The sequence below is a fragment of the Camarhynchus parvulus genome, chromosome 13 (assembly GCF_901933205.1).
Source record: "Camarhynchus parvulus chromosome 13, STF_HiC, whole genome shotgun sequence".
In the NCBI taxonomy this organism is placed as follows: Eukaryota; Metazoa; Chordata; class Aves; order Passeriformes; family Thraupidae; genus Camarhynchus; species Camarhynchus parvulus.
The window spans coordinates 16,666,833-16,679,749 of NC_044583.1; the positions used below are offsets into that span (position 1 = coordinate 16,666,833).

The 12,917-nt window shown below is 59.2% G+C and overlaps 1 protein-coding gene across 1 annotated transcript in view; it reads left to right on the plus strand.

Annotated features, from left to right (window-relative positions):
* ABLIM3 (actin binding LIM protein family member 3) overlaps positions 1-12,917 on the plus strand; it is a 46,096-nt gene that overhangs the window by 22,036 nt on the left and 11,143 nt on the right. Inside the window, 5 exon segments of the mRNA XM_030957215.1 lie at positions 5,398-5,535; positions 8,784-8,967; positions 9,055-9,167; positions 11,294-11,420; positions 11,503-11,596. Of these exon segments, the coding sequence (XP_030813075.1) occupies positions 5,398-5,535; positions 8,784-8,967; positions 9,055-9,167; positions 11,294-11,420; positions 11,503-11,596 (656 nt within the window).

The window sequence follows — 12,917 nt, forward strand, 5'->3', positions numbered from 1 at the left end:
TCAAAGCTTGCTTTCATTTCAATCTCACTTATAGTTTCCATATTCTCAGAATCTATTGCCAGGCAATCATATTGATAAGGCTTTCCCGTTTCACCTTCCCCAGCACTGCAGTGTCCCCTCCCTGTCCCCAATCCCAGCAGAGGGGATTTTTGGCCTCGCTGTGCGTCCCATCCCCGCTGGTTCAGCCCGGCCGCTCCCGGCGCTCCAGCGCTTCCAGCCAAATTCCTTCCCGGCCACTCCTGCCCCTCCTGAGCCCCGGGGCTGCCGGGCCGGGCTTCCCCTTCCTGAGCCGGCCCTTCCCGGGAGTGCCAGCCGGGAATGCACACCGGGAATATCCATCGGGAATGTACACCGGGAATGTACATCGGGAGTGCCCACCGGGAATTCCCACTGGGAATACAAACCGGGAATGCAAACCGGGGATGCAAACCAGGAGTGCCCACCGGGGATGCACACCGGGAATGCGCACCGGGGATGCACACCGGGAATATCCATCGGGAATACACACTGGGAATGCAAACCGGGAGTGCCCACGGGAATGCAAACCGGGAATGCACACCGGGAGCGCACATCAGGAATACAAACCAGGACTGCACACCCGGAGTGCCCACCGGGAATGCCCAGCTTTCCTCACCCTCCCCGCTGGAGCCGCATCCCACCCCAGCCCGTGCCGCGCTGGTGCCACCACCCGCAGGGGGGTCTGAGAAGAGATTTCCAGCCCCAGGGAGCCTGCAGGGGATGGGGTGGGCACTGCTCGCTGCCAGGCTGCACTGGGAGCCACTGGGGAGCACTGGGAGCACTGGGGAGCTGCTGGAAGGGAGTTCAGCCCCACGGAGCTGTGGAGATTCCTGCCAGCATCACCTGTCAGCATCCACTGACATCCAGCATTGCAGGGGCTGGATCCGTCCCCTGGTGACACCCACACCTCCCTGCACAGCCCAGGGCTGGATCCATCCCCTGGTGACACCCACACCTCCCTGCACAGCCCAGGGCTGGATCCATCCCCTGGTGACACCCACACCTCCCTGCACAGCCCAGGGTTGGATCCGTCCCCTGGTGACACCCACACCTCCCTGCACAGGCCAGGGCTGGATCCATCCCATCTGGCCCCCCTTTGCTGCAGGTGCCAGCTCTCAGTCCCTGCATCCCCCCTGGCACCCACCAATCCCAGTTTCCCATGGTGGCACTGCCTCTCCTTATCCATTTCAGGGTGAATGCTTTGCTTTGCCACAGTCCCCTTCACCTGTGGCTCTCCCAGCATTGTGTGAATGTTAATTACTGTTCATTAAGCCAGGCATGCCCATCTTCCTGTGGAGATGCTGTGTTACAGCCGTGCTGGCAGCAGGCCTGGGTGGGAATTTCCAGTTCCCTGTGGATAATGATCCAAACCTACCTGGAGCAGCTGGTCCCTGACAGACCTTCCTGGAGGGCCAATGGGCTGGAAGAGGGAAATAGGTGGGAAAGGAGCATCACCTGCTCTGGTCCCTGGAAGGAAGGAGGGATGGATCTTTAAAAATGCCTCTGGGTGCTCTTGGAAAGCTGTTCCTGGTTTGCTGTGCTCGGGTATGTGGGGCTGTGGGGTTTGGGGCTGCCTGGGGGGCGCTCAAGCTGCTGGAGGAGCTTGTTCTGAGCTCCTTGTGCCCTGCTATTTGTGTTGGGGGTGAGCAGCAACCCCTCCAAATGGAAATTATCCCGTTATCCTTGCACTCCTGACGTGCTCAGAGCGTTCCACAGGTTCAGCATTTCCCCATCCTGCTGGAGGCTGGACAGGGGCAGGAAGAGCTCAGGAAACCAAACAAGGTCCTTGACCCTCCTGAAGGCAAGGAGGGCATTGCAGAGGGGAACTGCAGATTGTGAGCTCGGAGCAGCCCTTGAGCAGGGTCCCTGTGCATTGGGGGGTGTTTGGGGCCTGTCCCCTGTGTCCTGGGGGGTGTTTGGGGCTGTCCCCTGTGCCAGGGTCACACACTGGCTGTCCCCTGTGCCCTGGGGGTGTTTGGGGCTGTCCCCTGTGCCCTGGGGGGTGTTTGGGGGCTGTCCCCTGCCCAGCTCACCCCTGGCTGGGCACGGGCACCGCTGCCTGACCCCAGGGCAGCAATCCCTGACCGGAGGTGCCACCTTAATCCGGATCTCTGGCAAATCTGCCCAGTGCCCACGCAGCCCCGTGGCACTGCCTGCCTGGCTGTGCCCAGAGCCCACCAGGACACAGGCACAGCCCCACAGGAGCCCTGCCCTGGGCATGGTTTGCGCTGAGAGTGCAGCACAAACCCGTGAATTGTTGGCCCCAAGCAGCTCTGAGCAGAGTGGGGGCAGATTATGGCATTCCTTGGGCAGCTCCCACCCCCTCTGCAGGGCTGCTGCGTCCCAGCCTGCGAGGCCACTAATGCTATTTACGTTATTAGGGGATTATTTGGTGTAATGAGCTTTGCCCCGCTCAGCTGGCCCTGTGCTGGGGCTCTGGGCTGGGTAATACTTCCTGCACGGGGCCACCAGGCGGGCAGCACACAATGCCCCAATGTTCCTGCACACAGTTCCAGCCTGGCCTGGGGTGAAGCACAAACCGGGGAGCTCTGGGCAGGAGGGTGCCCTGAGCCGGGTCCTGACCCGTCCCCACGGGCACAGCCAGCAGAGGTGGCTCAGAGCCAGCTCTGGAGCACAGCTAAAAGCATCTCTGCCATCCTCTGCTCCTCTCCATCAGAGCAGCCAGGGCTTGGGATGTGTTGCTATGGACACCAGGAAGTTTTCCCTGGAGACCAGGAGCCCACACCAAGTGATGCCTGTGTGTTCCGACACAGATTACTATTATTATTATTATTATTATTATTATTATTATTATTATTATTATTATTATTATTATTATTTTGGTCTCCCCCCTTTCTTTGTGGTGAATCTTTCAGTGTGGATGAATTCCTGGCTTCCCCCCCTGCCTCTGTGCTGTTTTCCTCTCCCAGCTTTGTGGATTTCCATGGCTGTGTCCCAGGGCTTGGCTTGTTCTGGGCCAGGGTGTGAGCTGTGGGTGCGTGGGAGGAAGGCTCAGCTCTGTAACTCTTGCTCTGCTGGAGAACATCCCTGATTTATTCCAGCCTTGGGAAATCCTCTTGGTCCCCTCCAGGCAGCTGCAGAGCTCCTGGGCGCCCATTACACCAGTCACCATGACAGGAGGTGCTGGATCCCTGTTCCCAGGGCTGCTGGCTCTTGGGTGGGGGGTCCCTGCTCCCTTCCTTTTCTTTGGGGCCTCAGAGTGATTTAGGTCTAGATTAATTAGTCTCTGCTGGGCTGGCTCCAGGCCTTGTCACTCCTCTGCTGGCACTTGGTGTCCTTTAGTGCCTCAGAGAGCTCTGGGCTTGCAGGGAAGGGAAATCCCAGCAGCTCCTGGAAGTCAAGGCTGGGTCTGAGCAGCGCAGGAGGCACTGGGGGCTCCCTCACAGCCCATTCCCAGCAGCTCCAGGGATGGAGCTCTGCTCCAGGAGGTTCAGCCCCTGCGGCTCTGGGCCCTTGGCACAGGGAATGGGATTTTGCTGTGCCACAGTCTCAATGTCATTTTGACTTCTCCTGCCTGGCTTTTGAAGCTGATAATGGGCTGTTTCTGTTCCCTGTCACTTGATCTGCCCCTGGGTGAGCGAGGAGCCTCTGATGAGTGATCTCCTCTGTCCTGTGCCCCTCTCCCTGCTCTGCAGGCACTTCACAGGCTGCCTTTCAATCAGCTGCTTCTCCTGTTCCTGGGAATGCAGTTCAGCCCTGGGTCAGAAAAGCTCTGGCCCGTCGAAATCCTCCTTTTTGCTGCTTGACCTGCCCAGATTGTGACTGCCTGTCGGAAATCTTACAGCAAATAAATCCTGTGGTGCTTGGCGTGGTGTCAGCCTGGCTGGGGCTCCTGCCCAGCCCCAGCGCTCCTGGGAGGGGCAGGGAGAGCAGGAATTGCTCTGTTTGCTCCCTGTGTTTGGGAATTCTGGAGCGTGGGGTGAGGCTGCTGGGCATCCCCTGTGTGTCCCAGAGGGGTGAGGAGTGGAGGTGAAGCCCAGCAGTGTCGCTGTAGGACACGAAAGAACACAAGCGCACACCGCTGCTCTCAAGGTGAAGAAAAAGGGAAGTTTATTTTTCTGACCCCCAACATTTATAGTTTTCCAGGAGTGACAGTGGGTTGGAGGGTGACAGTGCCACCTCTCCAATGACACTGGACAAACTAACAGTTCATCAAGTTTTTTCTCTTTTATAAAGGAATGCAAAACAACAAGTTATTTACAGAAAGTGTGTGAGAAAGTTCACTACAAGAATGTGAACATCAGAAGGCTTAGAAAATCTTAAAAAACCAGCGTGACACAGCAGTGCCTGCAGCAGGAGGAATTCAGCTCCTGCCCTGCCCTGCCTGCAGCCCCCAGAACCTCCCTGCCCTGAAGGAGCCCTGGGGCTGGGCTGCTCTCCTTGCTGAGGAGGTGACAGCCCCACCAGGGCCAGGCACTCCATTGCTGTGGTGTTTGAAAGCTCCTTGACAAATGTCTCCTTCCTCCACATCCTAAGCAAACAAGAAGCTCCAAAAGCCCAGCAGTTCCTCCCTGAGCTGCTGCCAGCTCGGAGCTTGCTCAGGATCAGCAGCTCCAGGGCTGTCCCTGCAGCGTCCTCTGCACCTGCTCTGGGGGCAGGAGAGCACCTGGGCAGCTCTGGGGTGGTGCTGTCACCTGGCTGTCCTTGCAGGGACAGAGTTTGGCACTGCAGGCCTGGGAGCCTCTTTTGTGGGCAGGGAAATCCCAAATCCAGAGAGGGCTGGGCTCCCATCTCACAGTCACTGTCTGGTATTTCTGGGGTTCCCAGAAATAGGAAGGAAATGATTATTCTGACTCCATGTTCATAGAAGGCTAATTTATTATTTTATTATCTATATTCTATTAAAGAATACTATACTAAACTATTCTAAAGAATACACAAAGGATACAGACAGAAGGCTAAAAGATAATAATGAAAACTCATTACTCCTTCCAGAGCTTGACAGTGATTGGTCATTAATTTAAAACAATTCACATGAAACCAATGAAACAACCACCTGTGGGTAAACAATCTCCAAACACATTCCAGAGCAGCAAAACACAGGAGAAGCACATCAGATAATTATTGTTTTCATTTTTCTCCGAGGTTTCCCAGTTTCCCAGGAGAAAATCCTGGCAAAGGGATTTTTCAGAAAAAATTATTGTTTTCATTTTTCTCCGAGGTTTCCCAGTTTCCCAGGAGAGAATCCTGGCGAAGGGATTTTTCATAAAATGTGAATGTGGCATCACTGGGTGCTGTCCCTCAGTGCTGGCCCTGTCACGGCCGGGCTGAGCTCAGTGCAGTGACACCCGGCCATGTCCCACATCCTAACAGAGCCTTCTCCTCTCTCCTCCTGCTCTCCCCCGCTGCTGCCAGCAGTTCCCTACCAGCAGAGCCCCTACAGCCCCGGGAGCAGCTCCTCTGCCATCCAGTGCTACCGCTGTGGGGACACCTGCAAGGGCGAGGTCGTGCGTGTGCAGAGCAACCACTTCCACATCCGCTGCTTCACCTGCCAAGGTAGGACCAGGCTCCCCAAAAAGCTCCTGCCCAGGACTCCCACAGCCCTGGGACAGACCTGCCTGGCCCACTGGGATGGCAGCTGCAGGGGGATGTGGTGTGGCACGTCTGCCTTCCCTGAGTGATGCCAGTGGCACCTCTGGGTGTGCAGTGCCACCTCCCTGGAGCAGCCTGCAGGTCCCAAAGGTGTCCAGCTGTGTCTGGGGGCGTCACTGTGTCCTTCAGCTGCTCCCAGAGCAGGGGGAGGAGGCACTGCCAGCCTGGCTGAGAGGTGGGGAGATGCCCAGAGCAGCTCTGGCAGAGCTGGGGTTGGGTGGCACAGCCCTGTGACATCCCTGTGACATCCCTGCCGCCTGCCCATGGCATGCAGCTGGACCTGGTGCCCCCAGGGCTGGCAGGAGTGCAGCAGAGAGGTTCTTTGGATGCTCCTGAGCAGCAGGGCAGAGCTGCAGGGCTGTAAAGCTCATGGTGCAGCGCTGCTGCTGCTGCTCAGCTCCTTTATGGGAGCAGCTGCTCTCAACCAGCTCCTGCAGGCTGTAAAATGCCCCATTCCAGGGCTCTTTAATGGCCTCTTCCAAGCTCTCTGTGCCGAGCATGATCCCCATCCCCCGGCCACCCTCTTGCCAGAACACAGGGGCTGGCTGCAGGTGACACTGTCCCCACCCTGCTGCAGCCCTGTCCCCCGTGTGGGGGGCAGCCCCAGGTTTTGGGAGGGGGGATCTGTCCCAGGATGCCCTCAGGGCTGGCTTGCAGCTGCAGGGCCCCGTGCTGAGCTCACTGCCCTTCCCCAGCCCAGCCTGGGCGATCCAGCAGGAGCTGAGCATCCAGACAAAGAGCTCAGACAGCTCCAAAGGGAGCAGGAGCCAGCAGGGAGAGCCTGGCAGAGCTCACTGCCCGATTTCCAAGTGAAAGGGAATAAATAATGAGAGGAAATCCTCCTGTCTCACCTTCCCTCGCAGCTCTCACCTCCTGCCACCTCTGGCTGGCTCCAGCCCCGCTGAGCTGGCACAGGAGTGAGTGAGGGATGAGCTGTTCCACAGCAAGCAGGGCACAGAGCAGCCTCAGTTTACCTTGCATTTGCTTCCTGATGCTGTCCCCGAGCTGCTGGCCTGTCCCTCATTGCTGACAGGGTGTTTGGGGGACCCAAATTCCCTGCTGGGTACCCCAGCTGTGATTGTGTTCACAGGGGTCCCAGGTTGAGGGGAGAGACAAGGATCTGGCTCCATGGTTCAGAAGGCTGATTGATTATTTTATGATATATATTACATTAAAACTATACTAAAAGAATAGAAGAGAGGATTTCATCAGAAGGCTGGCTAAGGATAGAATAGCAAAGAATGATAACAAAGGTTCTGTCTCGGACTCTCTGTCCGAGCCAGCTGGGCTGTGATTGGCCATTAATTAGAAACATCCAATATGAGCTAATCACAGATCCACCTGTTGCATTCCACAGCAGCAAATAATCAATGTTTACATTTTGTTCCTGAGGCCTCTCAGCTTCTCAGGAGGAAAAATCTTAAAGAAAGGATTTTTCATAAAAGCTGTCTGCGACACCCAGCTCCAGGCAGCAGCTGGGCCAGGGGGTGCTGCCCAGGGCAGGGGCTGCTCCCTGTGCCCTGCAGCTCCAGCTGTCCCCTGCCACCCAGGGACAGCACAGAGGGACAAGCCCAGACCAAGGTGGGCTGTGCCAGCGGGTGCCCAGCCACTCTGGGGTCCCCTGCCCACCGTGTCACCTTGCAGGACGGGCTGGGCATGGTGCCCACCCTGTGCCACCCCAGTGCCAGGCTCTGCTGCTCTGCAGGCCCCTCTGGCTGGAGAGGCCGTGGGAGGGAGATGATGCTGAGGCCAGGGCTGGCCGCGTCTGCTCGGATTCCTGTGATGGGCTGTGCACCACCCACACTTCCCGCAGCAGGGCTGGACACGTGGAAAAACGAGCGGGGAGAGCTCCGAGCGTTCCCAGGAGCTGCTCCCATCAGGGCAGGGCTCCGTGGCACTGCAGGTGGCTCAGCACGGGGCTGGCAGGGACAACACCGCTCACCCTCCTCACCCCGCGGAGGGGCCGAGGCGCGGGCAGGGCAGCAGGTCCGGCCGGGGATGGATGCCCGGGCTGTGCCCGTGTCCGTGCGTGCTGCAGTGCGGGGGCTGCTGCCGGCTGCGGGATCCCTGCGGGAGCGGCCCCGGCCCGCAGCCCGACACTGACATCTGCTGGGAGAGCCCGGAGCTCGGCTGGCCAGGGAAACCCTGGGAGATGCCTGCAGGAGCCTGGGGAAACCTCAGAGATAACCTGCAGGGAGGTGGAGAAATCCTCAAAGATTGATGCCTGCAGGAGGAGAGGGAAAGCCTGGGAGATAGATGCCTGCAGGAGGCAAGGGAAGCCCTGGGAAATACCTGCAGGAGGTTGGAGAAACCCTGGGAGATAGGAAACCTTGGGAGATACCTGCAGGAGGAGAGGGAAACCCTTGGAGATACCTGCAGGAGGAGAGGGAAACCCTTGGAGATAGGAAACCATGGGAGATACCTGCAGGAGGCAAGGGAAACCCTGGGAGATGCCTGCAGGAGGCAAGGGAAAGCCTGGGAGATGCCTGCAGGAGGAGAGGGAAACCTTGGGATATAGGAAACCTTGGGAGATGCCTGCAGGAAGCAAGGGAAGCCCTGCGAGATAGATGCCTGCAGAAGGCCGGGGGAAACCCTGTGAGATACCTGCAGGAGCCTGGGGAAACCCTTGGAGAGAGGAAACCCTGTGAGATACCTGCAGGAGGCAAGGGAAGCCCTTGGAGATAGGAAACCCTGTGAGATACCTGCAGGAGGCAAGGGAAACCCTTGGAGATAGGAAACCCTGTGAGATACCTGCAGGAGGCAAGGGAAACCCTGGAGATAGAAACCTGTGAGAACCTGCAGGAAACCCTTGGAGAAGAAACCGTGAAACCTGCAGGAGCACTAGATGAAACCCTGTGAGATACCTGCAGGAGGCAAGGGAAACACCTGTGAGATACCTGCAGGAGGAGCCTGGAGAAGCAAACCCTGTGAGATACCTGCAGGAGGCAAGGGAAACCCTTGGAGATAGGAAACCCTGTGAGATACCTGCAGGAGGCAAGGGAAGCCCTTGGAGATAGGAGACCCTGTGAGATACCTGCAGGAGGGAAACCTTGGAGGGAAACCCTGTGAGATACCTGGGGCAGAAGAAGGGGGAGCCCGGGCCTGGAGGCTGGAGAAGGACCTGCCCTGATGGCTGCGTGTCCTCCCTGCAGTGTGCGGCTGTGACCTGGCCCAGTCGGGTTTCTTCTTCAAGAACCAGGAGTACATCTGCACCCAGGACTACCAGCAGCTCTACGGGACTCGCTGTGACAGCTGTGGGGACTTCATCACCGGCGAGGTCATCTCTGCCCTGGGCAGGACCTACCACCCCAAGTGCTTTGTCTGCAGCACCTGCAGGTCAGTGGCAGCTGCTGGCCCCTCTGAGGGGAAGGAGCAGCCCCCGGGGGTCGCTGCTGACCCCTCCCCACGTGTCCCTGGCCGCAGGAAGCCGTTCCCCATCGGGGACAAAGTGACATTCAGCGGGAAGGACTGCGTCTGCCAGAACTGCTCCCACGCCCTGCTCAGCACCAAGCCCATCAAGATCCACGGGCCCAGCCGTAAGTTGTGCTGTGCTGGGTGCACCGAGAGGGGCCACGTGTCCCTGCAGGGGTGACAGGGCAGGTTTGGGGTCACCCTGCAGCCCTGCAGAGCCACGGTGCCACCGAGGGGTGGGAGGAGGGACGGGGCAGTCCTGCAGCTCCACCCAGGGAACACCCCTGGCCTGCTGGTGACCTGGGCAGGTGCCACCGCCCTGGCAGGAGCTGTCTGAGCTCATGGGGAGGTTCTGGAGCTGTGTCCAAGCTGCTCCAAGTCAGTTGTGTCCGAGTGGCTGCCCTGGGAATGCACCTGGGGCTGTGACAGCACCGGTGCTCCTTGCTGGGTCTGCAAGCACTGAAAGGTTTTTTCTGCTCATCTCCTTGCCCTGGTGAAGCCCAGAGATGCCCTAAAAATCAGCTGGAGCGATGGACAAGCTCTTCAGGGTGGGTTTGGCCTTGCTTTTGACCCCAGGTTGGGAGGACCTTCCCTTCCTGCCCTGGAGCTCAGTGCCTGACACAGAGTCCTGCAGCCAGGGCTGGGTGTCACCCGCGCTCCTCGTCACCCAGTCACCATGATGGTGGCAGGGCTGGTGCTGATGGACCCCCTGTGAGCCCCCCAAGCTGCCTCCCTCCCCAGCCTCGGTGGAGGGGACGTGGCACGGTTGGACTGAGCCAAAGGACAGGAATTCCCTCATCTTCAGGCCGGGCCCTGCCTCCCTCCCGCCTTCCTCTCCCTCCCCATCCCCTCCCCGGCGCTGCAGTGGGGTTATCTGAGGACACCACGCCTTGGGGTTACCTGAGGACACCACGCCCTATTTAGGGCAGCTGCAGGCACACAGAGCCTGTCCCTCCCTGGTGGCCCCGGTGGCCCTGGCAGTGCCACCAGCAGGGTGGCAGGGAGCTGTGCTGCATTCCACAGCGAAGGCATCCCCAGGAGCAGCGTGCTGAGCCTCTCCCTGCAGCCCCAGCCCTGCAGGACCCGAAGGAGGGAGCAGATCCTGCCTTTGTGCAGGGCTCAGAAATCTTCCAGGCAGGGATTTGGGACACAGCAGCCCGGGCTGGGCTGGGCTGGGCTGGCTGCTCCTGCTTCCCCCCTGGCAGGGACGGGGTTAAAGAAAACCCCCTCAGGCAGCCCTGGAGCCCAGGGGAGGGGAGGACAAGGAGGAATCAAGGTCAGGGCTCCAGGCCCGTGTGCTTCCTGCTGGGAGCCAGGGGAGGAAGGGAAGGGAGGCCGGAGCGGGGCCGGACGAGGCCGGACAGCACAGCCCTTCCTCTGCCGGACACTTCACCCTTGGGCACCTGCCAGCCCATGGGGCCCTCCCACAGCCCAGCACAGAATGAACCAGGCTGGAAAACACCCTGAGGTCATCGAGTCCAAGCTGTGACCCAGCAGCTCCTCCTCAGCTGGCACTGGGTGCCAGGCCCAGGCTTTGAAACCCAGGCAGGGACGGTGACCCAGCCCCTCCTGGGCTGACCATTCCAGGGCCCAGGCACTGCTTCAGATAACAGTTTGTTCCTGATATCCAGCTGGCCTGGCTCAGACTGGGCACCCCGAGGGAAGCCCAGGGCTGGGGCTGGGTGCCAGAGGTACCTCTGAGGTCCCTGCTTTCCTGTGCTGGGGACAAGCAGAGGTGACAGATTGCCACGGTGAAATGATCCCCACGAGGCTGCCTCAGGGGCAGGGTGTTTGTAACAGCATTGTGGTATTTTCAGGGTTCCCCTGACTGAGGAGGAAGGAATGAATCTGACTCCATGTTCTTAGAAGGCTAATTTACTATTTTATGATCTATATTATATAAAAGAATACTATACTAAACTATACTAAAGAATACACAGACAGAAGGCTGAGAGATACTAATGAAAACTCGTGACTCCTTCCAGAATCCTGACACAGCTGGACCAGCAAAACACAGGAGAAGCAAATCAGATAATTATTGCTTTCATTTTTTTTTCTCTGAGGCTTCTCAGCTTCCCAGGAGAAAATCCTGGGCACAGGGATTTTTCAGCAAATATGATGGTGACACAGCATCATCCCTGGCTCATCCTCCGGGGCAGGGCTTTCCCCTGGGGGTGAGGGCACTGCCAGGGCTGTCACACAGCAGCTGGGGGTGTCCCTGCTGTGCCCACGTCCCCTCCTGTCCCCCCAGACTGCGCTGGCTGCAAGGAGGAGATCAAGCAGGGCCAGTCTCTGCTGGCCCTGGAGAAGCAGTGGCACGTCAGCTGCTTCAAGTGCCAAACGTGCGGGGTCATCCTCACCGGCGAGTACATCAGCAAGTGAGTGCCACCTCGGGGCTGGGGCTGGCCTGGCACTCACCTGGCACTCACCTGGCACCCACCCCTCTGTGCCTCTCCCCAGGGATGGCATCCCCTACTGCGAGTCCGACTACCACGCCCAGTTCGGCATCAAGTGCGAGACCTGTGACCGCTACATCAGCGGCCGCGTCCTGGAGGTGAGTGAGTGCCGGGTCCTGGAGGTGAATGCCAGGTCCTGGAGGTGAGGAGTGCTGGGTCCTGGAGGTGAGGTGAGTGCCAGGTCCTGGAGGTGAGTGAGTGCCAGGTCCTGGAGGTGAGTGAGTGCTGGGTCCTGGAGTGAGTGAGTGCCAGGTCCTGGAGGTGAGTGAGTGCCAGGTCCTGGAGGTGAGTGAGTGCTGGGTCCTGGAGGTGAGTGAGTGCCAGGTCCTGGAGGTGAGTGAGTGCCAGGTCCTGGAGGTGAGTGAGTGGTGGGTCCTGGAGGTGAGTGAGTGCCGGGTCCTGGAGGTGAGTGAGTGCCGGGTCCTGGAGGTGAGTGAGTGCCAGGTCCTGGAGGTGAGTGAGTGCTGGGTCCTGGAGGTGAGTGAGTGCCGGGTCCTGGAGGTGAGTGAGTGCTGGGTCCTGGAGGTGAGTGAGTGCCAGGTCCTGGAGGTGAGTGAGTGCTGGGTCCTGGAGGTGAGTGAGTGCCGGGTCCTGGAGGTGAGTGAGTGCTGGGCTGGAGGGAGGTGATATCTGGAGTAGTCGGGTCTGGAGGTGAGTGGTAGGTCCTGGAGGTGAGTGAGTGCTGGGTCCTGGAGGTGAGTGAGTGCCGGGTCCTGGAGGTGAGTGCCAGGTCCTGGAGGTGAGTGCGTGCTGGGTCCTGGAGGTGAGTGAGTGCCAGGTCTGAGTGCAGGTCCTGGAGGTGAGTGAGTGCGGGTCCTGGAGCCAGGTCCTGTGAGTGCCAGGTCCTGGAGGTGAGTGAGTGCTGGGTCCTGGAGGTGAGTGAGTGCCAGGTCCTGGAGGTGAGTGAGTGCTGGGTCCTGGAGGTGAGTGAGTGCTGGGTCCTGGAGGTGAGTGAGTGCCAGGTCCTGGAGGTGAGTGAGTGCTGGGCCCTGGAGGTGAGTGAGTGCCAGGTCCTGGAGGTGAGTGAGTGCTGGGTCCTGGAGGTGAGTGAGTGCCAGGTCCTGGAGGTGAATGCCAGGTCCTGGAGGTGAGTGAGTGCTGGGTCCTGGAGGTGAGTGCCAGGTCCTGGAGGTGAGTGCCAGGTCCTGGAGGTGAGTGAGTGCCCTGCTGCTCTGGGACCCCTGGCTCTGCTTGGTGTGGGAGGTTTTGAGGAGAGCAGAAGGTCCTGGTGTGAAGGAGAGCAGAAGGTCCTGCAAGTTTCCAGTGGGGATGAAGCCCTCTCTGGTTTCTCCGTGGGATGTGGAGGCCTCCAGGGCCACCCCAGTTTGCTCACCTGGTCACTGTGAGGGCTGGCAGGGTCACTCAGGGACAGGGACAAGGCCAGGTCAGCGTGTCCTGCCTGGCTCAGGGCTCCTCTCT